This window comes from Tupaia chinensis, unplaced genomic scaffold (assembly GCF_000334495.1).
Source record: "Tupaia chinensis unplaced genomic scaffold, TupChi_1.0 Scaffold000394_1, whole genome shotgun sequence".
Taxonomy (NCBI): domain Eukaryota; kingdom Metazoa; phylum Chordata; class Mammalia; order Scandentia; family Tupaiidae; genus Tupaia; species Tupaia belangeri.
Genome location: NW_006159896.1, coordinates 1,681,139 through 1,706,096, shown reverse-complemented (window position 1 = coordinate 1,706,096; position 24,958 = coordinate 1,681,139). Strand labels below are relative to the sequence as shown.

Sequence of the window (24,958 nt, the reverse complement as noted above, 5' to 3'; positions counted from 1 at the left end):
GTCCAGCGCCTCAACCACCACGCCACCTGCTGGTCCCGACTCCCATGGCTTTGACCATTACTCGCTGGGTGACAATAAGGAAATTCCTTTACCTCTCTGGGCCCATTTCCTCATCTCAAACATTTGAATTATCCAGGGTGGTTTGCAATACTAGATGGGGCCAGCTCCACAGTGCAGTAATTACGTGCTGCTCCAGAAAAGCTGGACCCCCACGGTGCCTGCAGCTCACATCCCCAGCCCTGTCCTCCTGAAGCATGCCAGGCATGCACGAGAACCCCAAGATCCAAGGGCTAGCCGGAGGAAGGGGACCACCGGTGACCAGACTCTGTGGAGGTGCTCCTCTCGCTGTCGTTCTCACGCGTGAGCACGTGTTCTACCGTGAATTCATGGATCGATCAATAAGTAAAGGGTCAGCTGGTGAAACAGAGAGCTGGATCCCACATGGCCAACTGTGCAGTTCGAGTCCCAGACCCAGCAACTTGAAAAATCACAAGGCCCAAGGGGAGAATGGAGGAGAAGGGATTATGGCATGGCCCATCTACCTGGGGGTGGGGGGGTGACTTCTCACGTTCCCTATCTCTCTGTCTCTGTTTCTCTCCAGAGAGTGCACGTGCCCTATGGCAAAGATCTGAAACAAACAAATAAACAAAATCCCCCACAAAACTATCATAGCTTTAGTAGAAAGACAAATTAGGTGTGTAGGATTAATTAATCATCTTTTTTTTTTTTTTGAGAGATTTTCATTGTAGGGCACGTGTGCTCGCCAGACAGACAGAGAGAGACATAGAGACAGAAAGCGAGAAATCACCCCCCAGGGGGGATGGTCACGCCACAATCCCTTCTCCTCCATTCTCCTCTCGGGATCTTGGGCACGCACGCACACGCGCCCGGCGTGAGTTTTAAGCCACCGGGTCCGGGTCACGAACCGCGGTCGACTATGTGGGAGTCCAGTGACATAGCCATTACGCTAACTGCTGGTTCCCAATTAATCATCTTTTTAAAGGTTTTTATTTCTATTTATTTCTCCTACTAGAGAGAACAAGACTGTCAACAAGGTCCTCACAGCATGATTCACACCTAGCCTCAGCCGGATCACAGGACACGTACACGTACATGCATGTGCCCAGCATGTACAGGGAGGGATGTCAACCCGGGACCTTCCCCGTGGGTCTCGCATCACACAGGTTGTATAACCACTCTGCCATAATCTATTTTTTAATTTTTTTTTCCATAGGTGTACGCATTCACTGGAGAGAGAAAGTGAGAAATCACCCCCCAGAGAGGTTGGCCACACCACAATACCTTCCCCTTCATTCTCCTCTTGGGCTTTTGGTCACACACACACACAAGCACCCGGTATGAGTTTCGAGTTGGTGGGTCTGGGACTCAAACCACGGTCAGCCATGTGGGAATTCAGCACCTTAACCAACACACCACCTGCTGGTCCCAATCCATCATCTTAACAAGGACTTTCTCTTAGCTCATTTTCCTCAGAGAATTCCCTCCCACTCTGCTTTGCAATCCCTTCCACCACAGACAAGCCAGAGGAGCAAGGAGCTTTGGTTTCGAGTCTTGGCTCCAACCCCTCACGGCTGTGCACCCTTGGGAAAGGCACATAATCTTTTTGAGCCTCAATATCCCCATTCAGAGAGTAAGAGAAATGCCATGACCTCAGGGAGACAGGGCTGTCACAGGGCTCCCAGCTGCCTTTTGGACAGGGCAGGACAGGGCAGGACAGGGCAGAAAGGCCTTTCAGTCAGCTGGGAGTCTTAACTCTCAGGGCTCAGGCTGGGCAGGCTCCCACACCCTCACTGCATGGCAGGAGAGACGGAGGTCCAGAAAGGGCTCAGAACTATGCAGCCTGTCTAGGCAGGGTGGGGCCCTATCTTCTGTCCCTGAGCTCTCTGCACCTACAACCGCCTCTGGGCTGGTCAGGCTGGTAGAACCGGCAATGTCCTCTCCCTGGGTGGAGGAAGAGCCAGCTCCCAGCCAGGCCTGGACACTCCTGAGATCTTCCTCCAGCCTCATGGGTCCCACCCTCCATCCTCCACCCTCCATCCTCCACCCTCCATCCTCCACCCTCCATCCTCTCTCCACTTTCCAGACTCAAACTCTCTGGGCTGGGCTCAGGACTGCTGCTGACTGTGGCTATCTATCACCACCTACAGGACATACTAAGAATGACATGCCACGTGGCTTCTCCGAGCCCCACATTCCCAAAACTCCTAGCAGGCAAGGTGCCCTTTTACTGATCACCTCTTTCATGCTGGAGTTCCCTGCCCTACATGAGTCTCTCCCCGGATGCACACAACTCCTTAAGGCAGGAACTACACTACAGTACAAAATCAAATGTAGCATGCCTTCAGTGTTGTTCATTTCAGCTTCATTAAAAAAGAAAAAGAACTTTCCAATGAAATTACCGAGCAGGTGACGTAGCAGTTAAGGCACTGGACTCCCACATGGCCGACTGCAGTACAAGTCCTGGACCGGGAGGCCTGAAAATCACACTGGACACGTGTGCATGTGTGTATGTGCCCCAAATCCCAGGAGAATGAAGAAGGGACTGTAGTGTGGCCCTCTCCCCTGAGGGGTGATTTCTTACTTTCATCTCACTATCTCTCTCTGTCTCTCCTCTCTGGGTGCTCAACCTGTGGCAAAAACAAAACACTTGAAAAAGAAAAAGAACAAACAGTGTCAGCCAGAAGGTGGTGTGAAGGTTAAGGCTGCTGGGATCCAACATGGCTTACTGTGTGGTTTGAGTTCTGGACCCAGTGGCTTGAAAAGAACACGCCAGGCTGTGTGTGCGCACCCCAGGTCCTAAGAGGAAGACGGAGGAGAGGGAATTTGCAGCATCCCTCACTTTTCCTCTGTCTCTATCTCTCTCTCTGTCTCTCTGATGAGCACTTGTGCCCTATAGCAAACCAAAAAGAAATCAAAAGAAAATAAGAAAATATAACACAACACTTCCTTATCACTGAAAATTTCATTTTATACTTAACCAAAGATACTCTTTTAAAGTGACTTAATTGTGTGTGCTGAGAAGGGAAACTAGCATCAAAGTAATTTGATGAAGGTACTCCTAAAACTTCTGCACTAGTAGTGCCTTTGGCTCTTTTTCACTTTCTTCTTCTTCTTTTTAATTGCTAGAGGGTGCATGCACTTGTCAGAGAGACAGAGACAAAGAGCACCCTCCACTTCTCCATTTCTCCATCTTACTGTGGATGCGTGCATGCATGCTCACCCAATGTGTTTTTCAAATGGTCACGGACAGGATTTGAACCACAGTTGGCCTTGCAGTTTTTGGCTCCTGTACCCACTAGGCTACAGGGCTGACCCTGGATCACTTTTACTTGGGGTCATTGAGGTCTATACTGTTCCACACAATACAGGGGTCTTCAAAAAGTTTGCAAGGGACCAGCAGTTAGCATAATGGCTATGTCGCTGGACTCCCATGTAGCTGACCATGGTTCAAGTCCCGGACCCAGTGGCATAAACTCACGCTGGGCGCGTGTGCGTGCGTGCCCAAGAAGAAGAAAGGAAGAGAAGAGATTGTGGCGTGGCCATCTCCCTTGGGGGGTGATTTCTCATTTTCTGTCTCTCTGTCTCTCTCTTTCTGGCGAGCATACGCGCTTTATAGCCAAAAAAAAAAAAAAAGTTTGCGGAAATGTATATTATGGCTTACAAATATATAAGCATTCATTAAAAACATTTTTGATTCCAAAATAAACTTGCACTTTGATCCTAGCAGATGGCATAGCAATTAACATTGCTGGACTCCCACATGGCCAACTGTGGTTTGAGTCTGAGACCTCGTGGCTTTAAAATCACACAGAGGAGATTGGAGGAGAAGGAATTGTGGTGTGGCCATCCCCCCTGGGGGTGTGATTTCTCACTTTCCCCCCTCTCTCTCTTCCCCCGCCGCCAGCACACATGCCCTAAGACAAACCTCTAAATACATAAATGAAATAATAATCTTGCACTTTCATTCCATTTTTAGAGAACTCTTTGGAGTCCCCCCATATTGTATCCCTGTCATGAGGAGTGTGGCAAGCATGCTTTCCCCAGAGCACACCACTGTCTCCAGTGAATGTGGAGGAATATGCCACAGCTGCTATTTGGTCTTCACAATCACAAACTCCACCCTGATCATAGAGAGGTTAAAATGTTCAGGACCAGCAGATGGCGTAATGGTTACGTGGCTGGACTCCCACATGGTCAACCGCAGTTTGAGTCCTAGACCTTGCAGCTTCACACTCACGCCAGGAGCATGTGCATGTGTGCCCAAAATCCCGAGAGGAGAATGGAAGAGAAGGGATTGTGGCATGGCCAATCCCCCCGGGGGGTGATTTTTCACTTTTTGTCTCTCTGGTGAGTGCATACACCCTATAGCAAAAATCTCTCTAAGAAAATAATGTTCAGAGTGGGGCAGCACATCTCAGAAGGGGTGAATTAGAGTGTTAGCACTACCCCTCCACAGAAGGATCGGGACCTGCTGTACGTCAGGCTGTGCAAAGGGCAGGAGACGGAACCCCAAACAGACAGACTCATCTCTGCTCCCAGGGAGCTCACAGGGCCACGGGAGGCACACTGACATCCTGCAAACGACACACGAATGATTACTGAACAACCACCGTTGTGCTGGGGGTAGCGGTGGAAAGAGCGCCTGTGTGCGGGCCAAAGAGTGACTGTGTGAGGTCCTGGAGGCCACCCTGAGGAAGTAGCATCTAACAGTGGTGAATGAACAGGAGCAGGCCAGAGGCAGGAGCTGAAGAACATGCGAGCAAGGCAGCGGCATGTGTCAAGGCCCTGGGGGGAGGGAGGAGCCTAGAGTTCCTCGCAGAGACGTGCCTGGTGTGGCTATCCTGTGATGGGTGAGGGGGAGAGTGGCAGGAGCTAGAGCTGGAGAGGGGAGAAGGGGCAGATTACACAAAGCCTTCTTCCAAAATGCAATGGGGGGAAAATGCAATGGGGGCATCATAGAGTTCTAAGTCGAAAAAGAAATCGAGATACAAAAATAACATGTCGAGTAACAGAACATGATGTAGACGTGAGACTCAGGTTTGGCTGGTTCTAGGCTCCACTTGCAAGCCCTGCTGGAGGGTCCATAGGGAACTGACTTTTTGACCCACCTGCCCCACCGTCCAGCTGAGGAAATGGAGGCTGAGGAAGGGGAAGGGGCCAGTACAGCCGGATCTAATCTAGAATCCAGGTTCCAGGCTCTCAGCTCCCCCTCACGCTCACCTCTGGCGGTCCAGGCCAGGCCCTGGCTAACGCCCCATCTCTCTGAGTCTCACCAAAACTATTGGTGCTTACAGAACAAAGAGCTGTCCCTTTTGAGGCCCCAGGGAGCTATGTCAGCTGTGTCCCCAGTTTCTGGTTTGCACTGGTGGTGGCTTGTTAGAACTTGAATCCTCCAGCCCTTCCAAGGCCAGGCTGGGCTCAGAGCAGCCCTGGACTCTGAGGCAGTAGGACAAGACCTGCACTACCCACCCTGCTGGGAGTGGGTCAAATTCCAGCCACACTGACCTGCCAGGCCCTCGGACCTGCCAGGCCCTCCATGCCTTCCATCCACGCTTGAGGACCAAAGGGCTCTGAGTCACATAAGGGCTGGCATCGGCATCCAAGCACAGCCAGCCATGTGCATCAGAGCCCCCGCCCCCAGCATAACCCCGAGATCAAAGTTCCTGGGACACGCAACTGCTCCTGTTTGTTGTTTCAGAAAAGACTCCTAGAACTAAACCTGCTAGGTCAAAAGAGCCTGCCTCTAAAGGTTTTCTGGTGTCCCATCAGCAGATAGTCCTCCCTGGATTTCACATCCACATATACGCCCTCTAGCAGGGTGGAGGGTGTCCCCCACATTCCATCTTCAGTAATGCCAGTAGGCTCTCTTTCTCTCTTTTAGGTTTTTGCCATAGGGCGTGTGTGCTCACCAGAGAGAGAGACAGAGAGAGGGAAAACAAGAAATCATCCCCCCGGGGAATGGCTATGTCGCAGTCCCTTCTTCTCCATGCTCCTCTCTGGATCTTGGGGCATGCACGCACATGTACCTGGTGTAAGTTTCAAGTCACTTGGACCAGGATTGGAACCAAAGTGGGCCTAATAACTGACGCCCTATAAAAAGACTGCTCAAACTTGAGTCAGGACTACAGTTCTGACTCTCGGCCCGGAGCCTCAGGCTGCAGTCGCTGGCTAACAGAGTCCCTTTAACCTTAATCTGACTTTGGTGGTCGATCATTCGACTACACTCTACAACAGTAGGAATCCAGCGCTCTAACCACTATGGCACCTGCTGGCCCTGGCCCTATCATTTTTATCTTTGCCAGCCAATGGCCTCTCGTTGCTGTCTTAATTTGCACTGTTGTCATTGAAGGGCAGTTTGCACACTCAACATGTCCTAGTCTGTGGAGCTTGTTAGGGAAATAGAAATAAGAGCACAAACTGGGAGAGAATATTTGCCAAACATGCCTGCCAGAAGACTTGATATAGATAGGAAAAGAGTTCGTAACACTCCATAACACGAAGGCAATTTAAATATTGCCAGAATAGACCCTTCATCAAAGAAGACACACAGATGGCAAATAAAAGCATGAAAAGATGTTCCACAACATTAGTCCTAAGAAAACGCAAATCGCGGGACCAGCAGATGACGTGACGTAGCAGCCACGTGCTGGACTCCCATATGGTCTATCAGGGTTCAAGTCCCGGATCCAGTGGGATGGTTGAAACTCGTGCCAGGCACAAGTGTGTGCATGCCCGCCCACACATCATGGTCATCCCCCCGGGGGGTAATTTCTCACTTTCTCTCTCACTCTGTTTCTGTCTCTGATTGGAGCAAGCACCCTAAGGCAAAAAAAAAAAAAAATCTTCTACAAAAAATGAAAATAAAATGCAAATTGGGCCAGCAGGTGGCTGACAGAAAGGTTTGAGTCTGGACCTGGTGACTTGAAAAATGCCCAGTGTGTGTGTGTGAATGCCCAGAGTCTCGAGAGGAGAATGGAGGAGAAGGGATTGCTGTGTGGTCATCCTCCTGAGGGGTAATTTTTTTTTTTTGAAGAGATTTTGCCTTAGAGTGTGTGCACTCCCCAGAGAGAGAGAGACAGAGACAGAGATGAGAGGGAAAGTGAAAATCATCCCCCAGGGGGGATGGCCATGCCACAATCCATTCTCCATTCTCCTCCCAGAATCTAGAGCACAGAAACATGCACCCAGTGTGCTTTCAAAGCCACTGGGTCTGGGACTAGAACTGCGGTTGGCCAAATAGGAGTCCAGTGATGTAAGCACTACGCCATTTGCTGGCCTCAGGATTTTTTACTTTCCCTTTCTCTCTCTCTTTCCTGTGACTGCAAGTGCCCTATAGCAAAACAACAACAAAATTTTTTTTAATTCAAATTGAGGGACCAGCAGGCAGCACGGTGGTTAAGGCGCTGGACAATCCCACATGGCAGACCACAGTTCGAGTCCCAGACCTGGTGGCTTGCTTTTTCAGTTTACCTCCCTCTCTTTCTCTGTGGCTCTCTCTGGTCACATTAAACAAAGAAATGAGTGAATAAACAAAATGAAATAAATAATTCTTTTTTAAAAATGCAGATTGAAACCACAATAGGATCCACTTCACATTTACTATGAATGGTTACGATGAAGACGAGTCAGACTGGCACACAGTACAGCAGGGAAGTGCTGTGTAGAGGAAGCTGGGTTCCACACAGCCCACCAGGGGTTAAGCCGCATGCTGGCTGTGCACCTGTGTGTCCGGGATCCTGATGGGATGGAGGTTGGAGGAAGAAGGAATGTGGGGTGACCAGGCCGTGTTGGGGCTGCATTCTCTTTCTCTCGTTCATGTACATGCACACACATTTAAAAAGAAAAACTCCCTCTAGCATTGAAAAAGGAAAAAGGACTGATGTCCCAAGCTCGGTGGCACAGGTGGGAGTGTGCTGCCCTGTAGGCTGGAAGCCACATGGCCGACTGTGGGTTCAGACCCCGAGCTGGCCTGAAAACGCATCAGGTGTGCATGCGCCCAAGATGTGGATGAGCTGGAGGACTGGGGGAAGGGCACGGCGGCATGACCAGATCCCGTCAGGGGTGCCTGCCCGACTGTCTGTCCTGTGTGCACGGGCATGCATTGTGATACGATGCTCAGCATCAGCTCCGTCCTCTTTGGCTCGTAACATTGCCCTGGATGCTGTTAGTACCCTACGGCCTAAGGAGAATGGTCGGAAGGAAACACACATCAAGAAATAGGCCAGGGGGACCAGCAGTTGGTGTAATGGCTATGTCACTGGACTCCCTTGTAGTCGACCGCAGTTCACGTCCCGGACTGGTGGCTTAAAACTCACGCCGGGCTCGCGTGTGTGTGTGCGTGCGTGCCCAAGATCCCGAGAGGAGAATGGAGGAGAAGGGATTGCAGTGTGGCCATCCCCCCGGGGGGTGATTTCTCGCTTTCTGTCTTTCTCTCTTTCTGGCGAGCGTACATGCCCTATGACAAAAAAAAAAAGAAAGAAAGAAAAGAAAAGAATAGGCCAGGGGTGGGACCAGCAGATGGCGTCATGGTTACATTGCTGGACTCCTTCGTAGTCAATTGCGGTTCTGAGATGTGGACCCAGCAACTTAAAATTCACACCAGGTGCGTGTGCATGCGTGCCCAAAATCCTGAGAGGAGAATGAAGGGAAAGGGATTGCGGCGTGGCCGTCCCACGGGGGATGATTTCCTGCTTCCTGTCTCTGTCTCTGCGGCAAGCACACACGCTCTACAGTGAAAACCTCCAAAGAAAAGGGAATAGGTCAGGGTGGAGATGATACCCCGGACACGATCGAAGACTTCCGTGGCGTCATGATTAACAAGGACGTGGCCCGCCCACGACCCTCACGTTGTGCCGCGATTCCTGTCTGGAATCCAAGGAGAAAGCCAGACGGACATTGAGATGACACGAGAGGGAGGCTTCACCCGGATCCTCCAGATGGAGGAGGCCTATACCGAGCGGCAGCACGTGTGGTCATCCCAGAAAAGGGCATATCGGATTCGGCTCCGCGCTACCTCACACGGCCTGGTGACACGGCCACCCATGACGTCCAGAACACAGGCAATGGTCGCATTGCTAGAACCCGTGGGCCCAGGCACTCGGCCGACCAGAGGAACTGAGAGATGATGTTGGGACAGGAGCAGGCCTTCGGAAATTAAGAAAATTGGAGAAGAGGATTTTACTTTTATCACTGAGTTCCAAGACCCTGAGGCCTAGAACATTCTGCTCCGAGGGGCCAGCAAAGAGATTCTCTCAGAAGTAGAACGTGACCTCCAGGATGCCATGCAAGTGTGCCACAGCATTCTCCTGGCCCCTCAGCTGGTGGCCGGGGGACGGACCTCTGCGATGGCTGTGGCCTAAGCCTTGACAGAAGAATCCGAGGCCGTGACCGGGGTGGAACAGTGGCCACACCGGGCTGCTGCCCAGCCCTCCAGGTCATCCCCTGGACCCTGATCCAGAACTGCGGGACCAGCACCATCCGTCCTCTTACCTCCCTTCAGGCCAAGCACACCCAGGACCTGGGGTGCAGCAGGGGGGACGGGCACATTGGTGGGCACAAAGGAACTGGGCACAGGGGAGCACTGGCTGAGAGGCAGCGGGTGTCTGAGACGCAGTGGGGACAGCCTGCTGCTGTGGATTGACGACGTCGCCCTGGGTCACAGAGAGAAGGTGATGGCCAGAGCTGGGAAGGCGGGGCCCCAAAGCTGGCCAGGAGCGAGTGGTGGCCAAGGCTCTCAGCACACAGAGCCCGCAGTCCCCCTCTCCTGAGCCAGACTGCCAGGGACACTGAATGTCCTTGTTTGGAAGGGATCAAGCTGAGGGGCAGCCCCAGGCCCTTCTGTCCCAGCTCAGCTTCCGAAAGGCACTGACACGTGATTCTTCTCTATCAGAAGCTTTCCATTTCGTTTGCTTTTGATGATTAAATCTAAGTCATTTGAAAAAAACAAAACAAAAACAACGACAAGACTGACCATGACAAATGCTGAAAGGATGCAGAGTCTGGGATTCTCATAGGCTCTTGGTGAGAAGTAAAATGACACAACGGTTTTGAAAATAGTCAGGCAGTTTTTTTTAAAAAGTTAAGCATAGGGGCCAGCAGGTGGACGATAGTTAAGGAGCTGGACTCCTTAATGGCCGACCACAGTTAGAGCCCCAGGCCTGGCGGCTTGCTTTCTCACTTTCCCTCTCTCTCTTTCTCTGGTCAAAGTATATATACACAACACACGCACGCACACACGCACATACACACACATTATCATATATACATACATACTATATTATTATATATTATAATATATAGTATCCATGTGCATGTGTGTGTGTATCTATAGAATTAATACATATATAATAATAATTTTTATGGCACAGTGTGGATCACTGCTCAAGAGGCCAGATCTCTGGCCCGGTCAGCCTAAAACTGGTCAGACATACTCTCAAGTACCCAGGATCCGACAGGCTGGAGGACAGGAGGGAGGGGTAACAGTGTGACCAGACCTTGTGGAGAACACTCCTCTCTCCTCCCTTTTCCCTCCTTCTCGCTCTCCTTTACCACTCTCTTGTGCGTGCATGTGCTCTATTGTGAATAAAGAAAAATGAAGAGGCTGAGTATACGCCGACCATGTGATCCAGCCTCTGCACTCCTCGGTATTTACCCAAGAGGAATGAAAACAGGTGTTTCTACAAAATCTTATGCCCAAAGGTTCACAGCATCTTATCTGTGACAGCAAAATATTGGAGACAACTACAATATCCATCGATAGGTGATTGAATAAATAAAGGAATTATGCTATATCCTGTTCAACAGTGAACGATTTGTTCTAGTTCATTCAGTTGCTAATAGAGATACCTGAGTCTGGGTAATTTATAAAAATAGAGGCTTATGCAGCTCGTGGTTTGGAGACCCAAAGTCCAGGGGTTGCATCTGGTGAGGGTCTTCTCACAGTGGGTAATATGGCGGAGGGCAGGGGTTTGAGGAGAGCCCAGCATGTCTGTATCTATGCCTCTGTCCTTTTATTTAAAATTATCCTTTACTTGATTTTATTTATTATCATTAGTTTTTAATTTGTTGTGGGGCACATATGCTCACCAGAAAGAGACAGAGAAAGAGAAAGTGAGAAAGCAAGCTGCTAGGTCCAGGGACTTGAACTGTGGTCGGTCATGTAGGAGTCTAGAAACCCACCAGAATCAAACATGTCCCCACCGTGATGCCAGTCAACTCCCAAAGGCCCACCTTTTCAACACTGTAATCAGATTAAGTCTGCTGCCTCTCAACACCATTACAGTGGCTCATCAAATTCTTTTTTTCCCTCTAATAGTGCACGTGCTCACTAGAGACAGAGTGAGCGAGAGAGAGAAAATGAGAAAGCACCTCCCAGGGGAATGGTCATGCCACAATCCCTTCTCTTTCATTGTCCTTGGGATTTGGGGCACACACATATACCTAGTGTGCGTGTGTGTGTGTGTGTGTGTGTGTGTGTCTATGTGTGTATGTTGTCTTTTTTTTTTTTTTTTTTGAGAGGTTTTTACTATAGGGCATGTTCACTTGCCAGAAATACAGAGAGAGACAAAGAGACAGAAAGCTAGAAATCACCCTCCAGGGGGGATGGCCACGCCACAATCCCTTCTCCTCCAGTCTCCTCTCAGGGTCTTGGGCACACACACACACACACTCGGCGTGAGTTTAAGCCACCGGGTCCGGGACTAGAACTGTGATCGACTACATGGGAGTCCAGCAACATTACCATTATGCTAACTGCTGGTCTCCCACCTGGTGTGTTTTTTGAGCCACCAGGTCTGGGACTCCAGCTGTTCACCTGGCCATATCTGCATCACCTGCTGGCCTCTCACCAAATTCTAACAGATGAATTTTAGGGAACACATTCAACCCCTTGCACTGTCGATGCCCTCAACAACATGGATTATCCCGAAATGATGATCTCAACATAACCAGACTGCGTGAAAAAAGCCAGACAGAGAAAGCGTGTGCTCCTTGGGTTAAATTTGAAAGACAGCTAGTCTAGGCAAATACCCCGACCTATTTTCACCTGTAGGGTAGAAAAAAGCATTAACGGGGACCAGCAGTTAACATAATGTCTATGTTGCTGGACTCCCATGTAGTTGACCGTGGTTTGAGTCCTGGACCTGGTGGCTTAAACTCATGCCGGGCACATGTGCGTGTGTGCCCAAGATCCCGAGAGGAGAATGGAGGAGAAGGGATTGCGGCATGGCCATCCCCCTGGGGGGTGATTTTTTGCTTCCTGTCTCTCTGTCTCTCTCTGTCTTTCTGGTGAGCGCACGCAACTTAGAGCAAGAACCTCTCCAAAAAAAATAAAAGAAAAAAGGGAAAAAAAATGAGTGTTTTTTCAGCAGTGAATGATGCACATCCTGCTTTAAATGGCCTAAGCCAGAATGGAGAACAGCAGGGCCTGTATGGAACAGCTAAGTCCAGGCAGGGAAGCTACCTTGGAGAACTGCTGGATCCACATAATCAAACCCCCAGTGACATCCTTCTCCATCCTCTGCTTTGGCTTCTTGTGGGTGGGCATCATTATTAGGTGGGCTTTCTGTATGGAGTGAACTTCTCCACCAAGAGCCTCAGATTTCCATCCTTCCAGCTTGAAAACTTCAATAGATGGGACCAGCAGTTAGCGTAATGGCTATGTCACCATGTAGTCGACCACGGTTCGTGTCCTGGACCCGGTGGCTTAAAACTCATGCCGGGCACGTGTGCGTGCATGCCCAAGATCCTGAGAGGAGAATGGAGGAGAAGGGATTGCGGCGTGGCCATCCCCCCGGGGGGTGATTTCTCACTTTCTGTCTCTCTGTCTCTCTCTGTCTGTCTGGCGAGCGCACGCGACCTATAGCAAAAAAACTCTCAAAAAAAACCAAAAACAAACAAAAAAACTTCAACAGAAAGAGCAGAAGTCCAGGGTAGACTCTCATTGGTCCAGTTGGGTCATGTGCTCATCCCTTAACCGACCATTGTGGACCAAAAATGCATTATTCCTATGGACCAGTCCCAAGCCACATCAATACCACTGAGTCCAGAATCAGGACCCTCCTCCAAATTGCATGGGTTGGAAGTAGGGGGATGGATCTCAGGAACCACACCAGAATGTCCCAACCAGAAGGAACCCTGGGTGCTGAGCAGCTCTAAGAGCAGTCAGAAGTCAGAATGGTTTTTGGACCCAACCTCCCACCTGAGCAGGACTCAGGGAGTCCTGGCCTGGCCTTAGCTTCAGTGGGGTTCCCTGTGGTAGCCAGACCTCCCCTGTGCTTGCTTCTTGACAGGCTGGTGGCAGGTGAGTGTCATTGCCAATGTGGATTAACAGTGACTCAGCCAAGAACCAAGCAAGGAGCCCAGCCAGGTTCTCCCTGTGAGTCAGAGCAGCCTGGGCACAGGTGGGGCGTCCTTGTTAAGGACCATTCTAGCCAGGTGGCCAGCCCTATTGTAGGGATAAGGAGAGCGAGGGGCAAGAGAGGAAGGTTCTAGCACCCAGGTTTCTTACTCACCAACATCTGCCTTCAGCTGCCTTTCTGTACTATGAATTAGTCCCAACAGGTTAAGTATAGACTTCACGGGTTGAATCCAGCCCCAAGGTGTTTTGTATGTCCCACAGGAGGTTTAGAAATACTTAGTAGTCAGAGTCAGCAGGTGGTATGGTGGTTGAGGTGCTGGACACCTACATGGCTGACCACGGTTCGAGTCCCGGACCTGGTAACTTGCTTTCTCCCTTTCTCTTACTCTTCCTCTGTCTCTCTCTCTGGTCAAATTTTTAAAATAAAATAAATAAATAAATAAATAAAGTCAAATAAATAATTCTAAAAAAAAAACATAATGTGTTCCAACTGGGAGATTTCATATTAAATCTTGGAATTCTGGCTTCTTTTATTAAAAAAAAAAGGACAGGCAGGGGGCCGGCAGATAGTGTGTTAGTTAGGATGCTAGATCCCACATGGCCGCTGGCATGGTTTGAGTTCTGGGCTCAGTGGTTTGAAATATCACACCAGGTGCAAGTGTGTGTGTGCTCAAAATCCCAACAGGAGAATGTAAGTGAAGAGATTGGAGAATGGAGGAGACAGCATGAGAGAATGGTGGAGAAGGGAGTGGAGAATGCAGGAGACAGCATTAGGGAATGGTGGAGAAGGGAGTGGAGAATGGAGGAGACAGCATTAGGGAATGGTGGAGAAGGGAGTGGAGAATGGAGGAGACAGCATTAGGGAATGGTGGAGAAGGGAGTGGAGAATGGAGGAGACAGCATTAGGGAATGGTGGAGAAGGGAGTGGAGAATGGAGGAGACAGCATTAGGGAATGGTGGAGAAGGGAGTGGAGAATGGAGGAGACAGCATTAGGGAATGGTGGAGAAGGGAGTGGAGAATGGAGGAGACAGCATTAGGGAATGGTGGAGAAGGGAGTGGAGAATGGAGGAGACAGCATTAGGGAATGGTGGAGAAGGGAGTGGAGAATGGAGGAGACAGCATTAGGGAATGGTGGAGAAGGGAGTGGAGAATGGAGGAGACAGCATTAGGGAATGGTGGAGAAGGGAGTGGAGAATGGAGGAGACAGCATTAGGGAATGGTGGAGAAGGGAGTGGAGAATGGAGGAGACAGCATTAGGGAATGGTGGAGAAGGGAGTGGAGAATGGAGGAGACAGCATTAGGGAATGGTGGAGAAGGGAGTGGAGAATGGAGGAGACAGCATTAGGGAATGGTGGAGAAGGGAGTGGAGAATGGAGGAGACAGCATTAGGGAATGGTGGAGAAGGGAGTGGAGAATGGAGGAGACAGCATTAGGGAATGGTGGAGAAGGGAGTGGAGAATGGAGGAGACAGCATGAGGGAATGGTGGAGAAGGGATTGTGTTGTAGCTGTATCTGGGGGGAGGAGTGCTTTCTCACTTTCCCTCTCTCTGTCTCTTTCTGTCTCTCCAGAGGTGAACATCTGAGCTCTACAGCCAAGACAGAAAAAAAAAAAGGGAGAGAGAGAGAAAGAGGCAGAACAGGCCCACATTCCTGACCACTAAGATGGCCTGACCAGGTTCGGCCTGTCTGGCCTCCTGCAGGGGCAGGCATGGAACTTGTTTTCTGAGCCAAGGGATTCTTATCTGAGTGGCCAGTGGCGGCAGTTGAGTTTACGACCCTGGATTAGCAGGAACTAGGCCCCAGGGGCCCCTTCCTGCCTCTCCGTCTTGTCATGTGGCCGGGCCCTGTGGGGCCTGGCTCCTCCTCCACTGCGTGTAGCCCTCACGTCACTGACCTTCTTGCTTGGTCTCATTCCTTGACTCCTCCTCTGTCCTCAGAGGCAGGGGCAGTCCAGGAAGGCAACCTGCAGCCCCTGAAGGAGGTGTGGGCCTTGTCCAGGATCCCAGCACTCAGGTGGAGCGTGGCCACTCAGGGCAGGGCCCATAATGCACCTGTCACAGGTCCAGGGTCCAGGCCGCAGCTCTGGAAGGCTGATTCATCTCTGGTTCTCACGGGAGGGTGACTCATAAAGAAGAGGCTTTGCAGCTGGGCACACCTGGGGTGGACTCCCGGCTCTGCCCCTTACAAAGTATGTGCTGTCTGAGTCTTGGCTTCGGTCTCTCTCTCTCTCTCTCTCGAAGCCAGGGAACGCCAACCACCTCCCAGGAATGCTGTCGGCACTCAGTCGGCCAGCACTGCGGGAAAAGGTGCATCAGATATCAGTTCAGGGACCACAACGGGCACCTGAGGAGTGAGCTATGGCGAAGACGCATGTTGCTGGAGGACAGCTGCTTTCATCTGCACGATCTCACACGCCCTCCCGGGGGCATTCGGCAGCCTGGGTGCATTTCTGACTGTCAGGGTGCTAGTAGAATCCAGTGTGCAGAGACCAGAGTGCGGCCAGACAGTTCCACAGGCTCAGGACAGCCCCATAACAGAGTGCTCCGGCTCCAAATGTTCCCCCTGCGGAGCTGAGGCGCTCCCGCGGTGGGACCCGTAAGTGCACACCTGTGGGCGTCAGCAGGCGGCATGCGGTTAAGGCGCTGAACTCCCACATGGCCAACCACTGTTTCAAGTGCCAGACCTGGTGACTTGAAACTCTCGCCAAGCGCAAGTATGCGCGTGTCCAAAATCCCAGGAGGAGACTGGAGGAGAAGGGATTGAGGCATGGCCATCCCCCCCCCCCGGAGTGATTTCTCACTTTCGCTCTCCCTCTCCCTCTCTCTCTCTTCAGGGAGCACACATGCCCTACGGCAAAAACCTAAAAAAACAAAATGAAACAAAAAATACCTGTGTGTGTGTGTGTGTGAGGACAGTGTGAGAGGGGACGGCCTGCCACCCCGGAGGAGGCGATGCCCAGACTCACGTGAGGACAGTGTGAGAGGGGACGGCCTGCCACCCCGGAGGAGGCGATGCCCGGACTGGGGGTGAAGGATGAAGAGGAGTCTGCAAACTGCTGAAGAAGAAGGTGGTTCTTGGCGAGGGGACAATGAGGGCATTGGAGGCTAGACAAAGCAGCTGGCATTTTTCAGGAAGGCTATTTCCGGTGTGGCTGGAATGCAGCAGACCGGAGGGAAATAGCGTCAGATCATGAAAGGCCTGTGCGGGTCAGCTAAGTGGCTTACATTGTATCCTGGAATTTTTTTTTTTTTTTTTGGGAGATTTTTGCTATAGGGCGTGTATGCTCACCAGAAAGACAGAGACAGAAAACGAGAAATCACCCCCTGGGCGGGGGTGGCCACACCTCAATCCCTTCTCCATTCTCCTCTCGGGATCTTGGGCACGCACGCACATGCGCCCTGCGTGAGTTTAAGCCACCAGGTCTGGGACTCGAACCACGGTCGACTACATGGGAGTCTAGCGACATAGCAGTTACGTCAATTGCTGGTCCCTGTATCCTGGGATTTAAGTGAAAAGAAATCACTGAAGGGATGGCACAGAGAGTGGCCTGGTTAGATTTGCTTTTTATTTATTTATTTATTTATTTATACCAGAGGGTGTGACCAGAGAGAGACAGAAAGGAGAAGTGAGAAAGCCCTTCCCCACACCATGAAGGATGGTCATACTGCAATCCTGTCTCCATCTCTTCCTCCTTTGAGGATTTTGGGCATGCATACACATCTGATTGTGTGTGTCATCAAACTGTTTGGGATTCGAACCAAGCAATTGACTCTGTGGGTTTTGGCTGCCTTAATCACCACGCTACCATCTGGCCCTGTATTCGCTCCTGAAGACCTCCTCAGAAGGTTCTGGACCCAAGGAAGCCAGTGAGGAGGCTGCTGGGGCAAAGTCGGGTATGAGAGAACATGGGATTGGAGTAGGGGAAGGAGAGTGGACTGTTGAGGGTGTCAGGAGCTGGTCTTAAGGAAAATTGCATGGGAGGGGTAAGGCGGGGAGGGTAAGGATGTCGCCCAGGTGTCTAACCTGGCTGTGAGCAGAGGTTCCTCTCCCATAGTTGGGCTGCAGCCAGGAACATAGAGGACAAGGTCCCTGGAGCCAAGAACTTCTAAGGAGTTAATCAATCAGCAAGAGCACCCCCACGTGGGATGAAGGTTAGGGAGATGTGCAGGGAGAGTGAGGGTGGGCAGCTGCTGGACTGCTTGGGAAAGGCCTCCCTTAGTAAGGGACGTCTAAGCCGAGCCCTGAAGGCTGCCCAGGAGTTGGCCAGGGCCAGAGGAGAGCAGAGGAGATGGTGGCCTTCAGCTGGCAGGGGACCAGCTGGTTCCAGCACAGCCTCTAGGTCTCTGTCACTGGACAGGCCATTTGGAGAACTACATCCCCCTTTGCTGACATCTTTACCAAGTGTGGTTCACCTTTTCTCACCGAGAGGGTTGGGTTTGTCCCTGCCCGTAAGGCCCAGCAGCCGCGGTCTCGAATTTCTCTGGGGGTCAGGAAGTCTTTTCAGGGAGATTTCCCAGCAGGGCTGTGAGCGAACCATCTCAGAAATGCAGCCCCAGCCTCCCGCCGAGCTAGCTGCCTCAGCTGACACTCGAGAAACAGACAAGCTGTTCTCCAGCCCTGCTGGAACTGCCAGTCAGGACACACACAAGGTCGTGGTTTGGGGCTGGCTTGTTACACGGCACAGGACTGCCAGCACAGCAGCTCTGCCGTCACTGAGCACCTACTAGGTGCTGGGCCTGGTGTTTAGTGTCCTACTTCATCAACTTTGTAACTTCTCACATCAACCTTACCAGAGAATCATTTTTAGATGAAGAAGCCAAGGCTGGGCCAGCTAGTGGCATGGTGGTTAAGGTACTGGATCCCATGTGGCTGACTGCGTGGTTCAAGTCCCAGATCCAGCAGCTTGAGAAACATGCCAGGCACATGTGTGTGCATGCTCAAAATTCCAAGAGGAGAATGGAAGCAGGGGAATTGCAGTGTGGCCATCTCCCCAGCAGAGGCTTCCTCACTTTCCCTCTTTCTCTCTCTGTCTCTCTGGTGACCACACATCCCCTATCACAAAATTACCAAAAAAAAAAAAAAAAGAAAGAAAGAAAGAAAAAGAAAAAAGAAAAGCAGCAGCAGCAGCAGCAGCAGCTAAGACTTGGAGAAAGTAAATAGTCCCATCCCAAGGACAGGCTGACTCCACAGACCAGGCACCTGTGAGTACTCCAGCTCTCAGCCACACACCTACAAGGGGACTTCAAAAGGTTCATGGAAAAACAATTAGAGTTTATAAATGGCACAGACATTTTTGGAAACCTATCCATAGTTTTGTTTTTCTAGTTTTTGCTATAGGGCACATGCACTTGCCAGAGAGAGACAGAGGAAATCCCCCCTCCCCCCGCCACCAGTGGGGGATAGTCATGCTGCAGTCCCTTCTTTGTTCTTCTCTGAGGATTTTAAGCATGCACACATACATGCCCAGTGTGTTCTCAAGCCACTGGGCCCGAGACTCAAACCGTGTAGTCGGCCGTATAGGATTGAGTGCCTTAACCTCCACCAGCAGTCGCCTTCCCCATGCATAGTTTTTCCTAATTCATGTTTCCACGAACTTCTTAAAGACCTCACATGTGTAATCTTTCAGGCCTGACTATAGGCCATAGGCAATTACAAAGGTTCATTCACCAGGCAGGCCTTAAGGGAGGCTGGGGGTACAGCTGCCCTCCCCACAGCAGACCTGGGGCACAGCCAGTGAGCTCAGTCAAGAAGTCACAGGCCCAGCCCAGGGCCACCGATCACCATTCGGAGGTCTCTTTATTGGGGTCCTCCAGCAGAGGCCTTCCCTGGCACCTCTGGGCAGGAGGAACGCTGCAGCACTTCCCTCTCAGTACTTTCCCACCTCTGCCCCTTCCCCTCTTCTCCCTCTGCCCTACTCAAGTTCATAAACTGGCCAGACCCTTTTCTCCCTGAGGGCTCCCCCCAGCAGTGAGATGGCGAGATGAGATGGTTTCTGACCCTCACCTGATGCTGTCCTGTGGGGAATTTGAGGGGAGCTGACTTTCTCCTCTTGCTCATACTGTTGCCAGGGAGGATGACAGTCTCGTTACTTTGGTCCTGCCTGCTTGTCTTGAGGGACTGCTGGGACAGCGAGGCCCAGCGATCTCCTGCCCAGCTCAGCACGAGACAGCTTGCAGGCCCACCTTCTCCAGCTGGAGCACCTGTAGCCAGAGCCAGTGTCGTGTTCTACCCCACACTGGCCCCAGTCCTCCTCCCCAGTGTGTCCCGAGTCCTTCCTGCTCTCTGCTCTAGTTCTAGGGTCATCTCTTTTGCAATCTGGCTCAAACCACAGAGGCTCCCATTGTGATCACAAGAGACTCTGTAGTTGCTACTTTGGAGTATCAGACACTGAATGATGATGATAGTACCAAGTGTTCATTGAACTATGTCCTAGGCATATGCTAGGCACTTTACACATGTGACCTTATTTATTGTTCTTTCATTGCCAGAAGGCAAGAGCACAGCCAAAGAGAATGGGAGGGGCCTGCAGTTGCATAGTGGTTTAGGTGCTGGACTCCCATGTAGTCAACTGTGGTTCAAGTCCCAGACCCAGCAGCTTTAGACTCATGCCAGGCATGTGTGTATGCATGCCTAAATTCTGAGAGGAGAATGGAGGAGAAGGGATTGTGGCATGGCCATCTCCCCGGGGGATGATTTCTCACTTTCTGTCTCTCTGTCTCTCTCTGTCACTCCAGCAAGCACATGCGTCCTATAGCAAAAATCTCTCTCTCTCAAAAAAAGAAGAGTGGGGGTGGAGACAATGTACTCCCCAAGGGGGTGTAGTCACTCTGCAATCCCTTCTTTTCTACCTCTCCATCCCATCAGGATTTGGGGCACACCCACACACATGCCTGGTGTGTTTTTCAAGTCATTGGGGCTGGGACTTGAACCAGTGGTCAGCCATGTGTGATCTAGCTCCCAATGCACAGGGCTTCTCATTATGCTATGAGTCTGGCCCAGAGCCATCCAACTTGAGAGCCAGGTGCTTTCCATGCAGCAGCACTGTTGTGAGAGGCAGTTAGCTAGAAATGAGCGGGCAGCCCCAAGATAACAGCAGGACCAATCTCACATCAATCACAATTTCAAGCAGGCCCTCTGCAAGAAATCTCTCCTCCCGCCCAGCTCCTGGTGTCAGGAAGGCAAGGCAGATCCCATTTTTCTTTAGTACCTGAGAAAAGCACACCCGGAAGGTTGTTAATTTCCCTTTTATCGTTTCTCATAAATACACAAGGACCCAACAAGACATCTTGTTGTGGTCAACATCCTGATTCCCATCTGACAATAAACCGTTTAGACAGTTTATCCAAACAAGGATGCTCATACCTTCTGCGTCAACACTGGGCACATGTGATTAGGTAATTGAAGTCCTCACCTGAGAGAGAGAGATGCAGGAAAAAGTCGGCAAATTCCAACGATACCAGATACTATGACAGAACTTCCCCTGTGGAATTTTCACTACCAACTCTTAGAAGAAATGTAACATCTATCCTCATGCCCAATGCAGTACCCTTTCTTGGCAGCTGCCCACCTGCATGCTTTTCTAGCATGGGGTGCATCTCTTTTATATTAAAAATCTCACTTTTGGGGCAGGCAGGTGGTGTGGTGGTTAAGGTACTGGCTTCTCACATGGCTGACCATAATTCGAGTCAGACCTGGAGGCTTACTTTCTCACTTTCCCTCTCTCTCTGTCTCTCTCTGGTCACATTAAAATAATGATAAATAAATAAAAGTAAATAAATAATGCTTTTTTAAAAAAAAAAATCCTCACTTTCCTATTAAAATTTTTTTTCCCTACTTTACGAGTGTTGGGTTTTTCATTCTGTGTGTCAGGGCAGGTCTCTAATCTTAGAGATCTGGAGCTAAAGAACTGAAGATTTCACACAATGCAACTCAGCTCTCCCACCCTCTAATACTACCTGTTGGACCTATAAGGTGAACTTTATTGAAGAAAGTAGGGCTGAGTAGAAAACAACTTACAAAGCATGATTCTTGAAAATTGAACAGTTTTCTGGTTTTGTTTTTTTTCAAGAGAGGTTGTTTGCTGTGGGGCACGTGTACTTGCCGAAGAGACAGGGAGACAGAAAGCTAGAACTCCCCCCCATCTGTGTCTACGTGGGAGTCCAGCAACATTACTACTACACTGCCTGTTGGTCCCAAATGTAATAGGTGTCAATGCTTGAAGCAGTTAACTCCTGTGGCTTAGGGGACTTCGTGTGGTTAAACTCCGCACTTCAGGGAGGACTCTAACAAATCACCCCAATTTGGCAATTCCCCAATGCCATCAAGGTGCAGTGGGTTTGATCCTGTCACAGCACCCTCTCTTCCCTAATAGGAATCTATCCAAAGTCTACAGTGAGTAGGAGAGGTCACCTCTTTGCTTTTGAAGTGCTAAAGAGAAGCTTGCTCCAGGTCCCCTCTTAGATAAGCAGGGCCAAGCTCATAGGTTTCTGGGTGACAGCAAATCTCACCAGCAAGATCAGAGCAGGGAGGAGTTAAGAACGGCAGCTAAGAGCATCAGGTGCCCTGGGGAATAAGGTAACTGTGGAATTTAGGCAAATTGTTTCACCTCTCTGATCCTGTGTCCTTATCTGCAAACTGAGAGCAATATTAGCATCTATTTCCTAGAGCTGTTGCCAGAAGCCATGAGATAATGCTCATGAGGTCTGGACAGGGTAGTGATTCCTAGCTGACAGTTTTTAATATTATTACTAAACACTGTGAGAGTGGGAACGATTTCCAGGAAGGCTGAGATCCCTCTAGAATGAAAGTCAATCTTATTTAATTGAGTACCTCTACTTGGCAGAACTTAACTGTTCAGCAGAAATTCCTGAGAACCAGTCCTCTCTGGGGCAGGGGCTGGATTCCAGCAGAGTCTTAAGTCTTCTGATTTTGGAGCCAACGGAGCCAAAGTTCCTGACTTGCAGGAAGTATTAGAATCACTCCAAGTTTGTTTACAGTGACTACTCTCAGAGTCTATTCTAGGCTTGGGGTGAGGCCTGGGATTGGAGAAACACTGCCCTAAATCAGGAACAGGCAGACTGATTTCTGTAAAGGCCCAGAGAGTAAATACCTCTGGCTTTGTGGGTCTGTTGTCTCTGTTGCAAGTATTCAACTCCACTATTAGAGCACAAAAATGAGCATGGATTCATAAATGAGTGGGTGTGGTGTGTTCTAATAAAAGTTTATTTGCAAAATAGTAGAGAGCCAGATTTGACCTATGGTCCCCTACTCGCTCCTGCATATAACCAATAAAGACACAGAAATGCACGTATAAAAAAAGTGATACTTCTTTAATTTAAAATGATGACCTGGAAAGACCTAGTTGGTTTAAGTGATTCAGGCTTCCTCTCTATACCCAAATGGAACGGACACAATATTGGCTCAGATTTCCAACCTCAGAAAAACCACACCACATTGCAGCTCAGGGAGCCCCTGCAGCTCCACCTGGGGCATGGGGCTTCACAGAGCGAGTGTGCCCAAGCCTGATGGTAGCCACTTTCCAACCAAGCTGAAAGGACCACCTGACCCTGTAAGCCTGACCCGCTGATTGCCCTGTGGCTGGCACTGCAAACAGGCCTCTTCCATTGTTGGGGTTGGGACAGTTGTCGCCCCCAGACATCTTCACTTGTGACTTTCTTCCTGTGACTGCAACAGGGGAGTTGAGTAATCTAAACATGCAAGCCCACAGGGCAGCGTCTGCACTTGCTTAGCTGAGCTCTGAAGTCTCTGCTTGTCGCATGCGGCCAGGGCACCGGCGGCAAAACAGCAAACTAGGAAAACGATCTGGGGAGATGCAAGGGCTTCCGCGATTCTGGAAATGAAACAGACAAGTGTCGTCTGGGTCAAATCTATACAGAGGACTCGGGAGAGAGCGTCGAGACGAACAGGGAACAGCACCTTTTCTCCAAGCCCAGGCTGTGTGCTCCTCCCCGAGCACAGGATTCAAAGGGTCCCACTTCTTAGGTCAGTCTCACCTCTCACCTCATACATTCGTGGTCAATTGTGGCTTTGGATTCACTCAGCCAGTTGGAGGGACTCTCACGAGAACACCAGGCGCTGAATAACGTGGCCAGGGAGAAGAGTCCAGGATGCGATGCTGAGCAGAGTTATGTTTTTGCACGAATTTTGGGAATGTGGCGTCAGCAGAAAGGAAAGGCAGAAGGGCGTAGCCACAGAGCTCCTGGGAAGACCTCCAAGAGGGGTTTGCACACAGAGTAAATACAACTGGCTGAAAGCAAGGCTTCTGGAAACAGCCAACTGATCCCCTTTGATCCAGTACAGTGGGCGCCAAGATTCCACACTTGTTTGCTTTCTCTAAGTTACAGCACTCAAAACTTGATTCTAATCAAAGGCTGTCAGGACAAGCCACCAAAGGGCTGCCCAGAGATGCCATGGAAGACACGAGTGTGGCCAAACCATCCCCATTATACACGGTGTTCCTGGGCCAGGGTGGCTGCACCCTGGGTGCATTGCAGAGGCAACCCAGAGCACTAACAGGGGTCTGCTCTGGGCCTGGGGGAAGTACATCAGGGGCGGGCACAGCCTTCACTAGGGTACCCTGAGAACTGAGGCATAGTGGGAAGGAGAAGAGGGTGGGATTTCTTCCTCAGGCTCAGTCACGCTGCCTCCCAAGGAAAAGAGATTATTGCCCTATTGCCAGCATCACTGACATTAGCTTACTCAGAAGGATGACACCAGGGTGGAGCAGATCCCTGCTGTAAGGCGGCCCTAAGTCTGGTTCACATCACAAGGCCTGGCTTATGACCACACTTGCCCCATCACCAGTACATGCACCACCCCCTACCCCCACCCCCAGCTAACCATCTTCCAGATCTCAGCAAGGAAGTTCAAGTGGTGGAAGGAAAAGGTGGGGTCCCAGGAGCCCAGCAGGTTCCTCTTCTCAGTCTCCTTCATTTCTCAGAGGCGGTGGACCCCTAAACATCTATCGAAAAGGGAGCTGTCCACACGGCTGGCCCAAGACCAATCACAGAACCCACTTACAAGACCAAGGAGGTTTCACCCAATCATGGCAGGAGGCTGGCTTGAGCCTGGCCCTCACTGGATGATGCTGTCCGGCTGCCCATTCTGGGCCACCTGTCCAGGGTCAGAGGAAGGGGCCGGGCTGGGTGTATTGCTCTGCAGGTAGCGGCGGAAATCTTTGATCATGGGTCGGAGGACCTGAATGAGGACACTCAGGGCTGCCTGGGTACCCTCCATGGCCTGGGCCTGGCGCTCCTGGGCACAGGCTTGTACCTCCTGGGAGCGGCGGATCATCTGCAGCAGGTCGTTCTGCTGCTCCAGATGCTGGGCGATCTCCTTCACGTGCAGATTGGTGACGCGCTGCTCCTGGATCAGCTTGGCGGAGTTGAGGGCGATGCGGCTCTTGAGTGCCTGTGGTCTGACGGATGCATCTGGATGCTGGGCCGCCATCTCCACGGGCGCCTCGGCAGGCAGCGGCGGGGGCGCCTCAGCCGTGCAGTACTCCACCACGCCCTCCTCCAGTGTGTGGTAGGGAGTCTCTGTGGGGACTGCAGGGAAAG

The 24,958-nt window shown here is 50.8% G+C and overlaps 1 protein-coding gene and 1 pseudogene across 2 annotated transcripts in view; one reads left to right on the top strand and one right to left on the bottom strand.

Annotated features, from left to right (window-relative positions):
• The first annotated feature begins 8,132 nt into the window (after positions 1-8,132).
• Positions 8,133-9,889, top strand: LOC102479595 (T-complex protein 1 subunit gamma-like; annotated as a pseudogene).
• A 12,800-nt stretch (positions 9,890-22,689) lies between these two features.
• Positions 22,690-24,958, bottom strand: part of NAIF1 (nuclear apoptosis inducing factor 1) — a 6,348-nt gene continuing 4,079 nt past the window's right edge. Inside the window, exons 2-3 of one of the 2 annotated variants that reach the window (XR_335340.3) lie at positions 23,400-24,946; positions 22,690-23,229 (exon numbers count right to left, since the gene is read on the bottom strand). Coding sequence is in view for 1 of the 2 variants with exons in the window: in XM_006154048.3 (XP_006154110.1) it covers positions 24,474-24,946 (473 nt within the window). In the remaining variant the exon portion in view is untranslated. Of the gene's footprint in view, positions 24,947-24,958 lie in introns of both variants that reach the window. The other variant, XM_006154048.3, reaches the window with a different exon arrangement.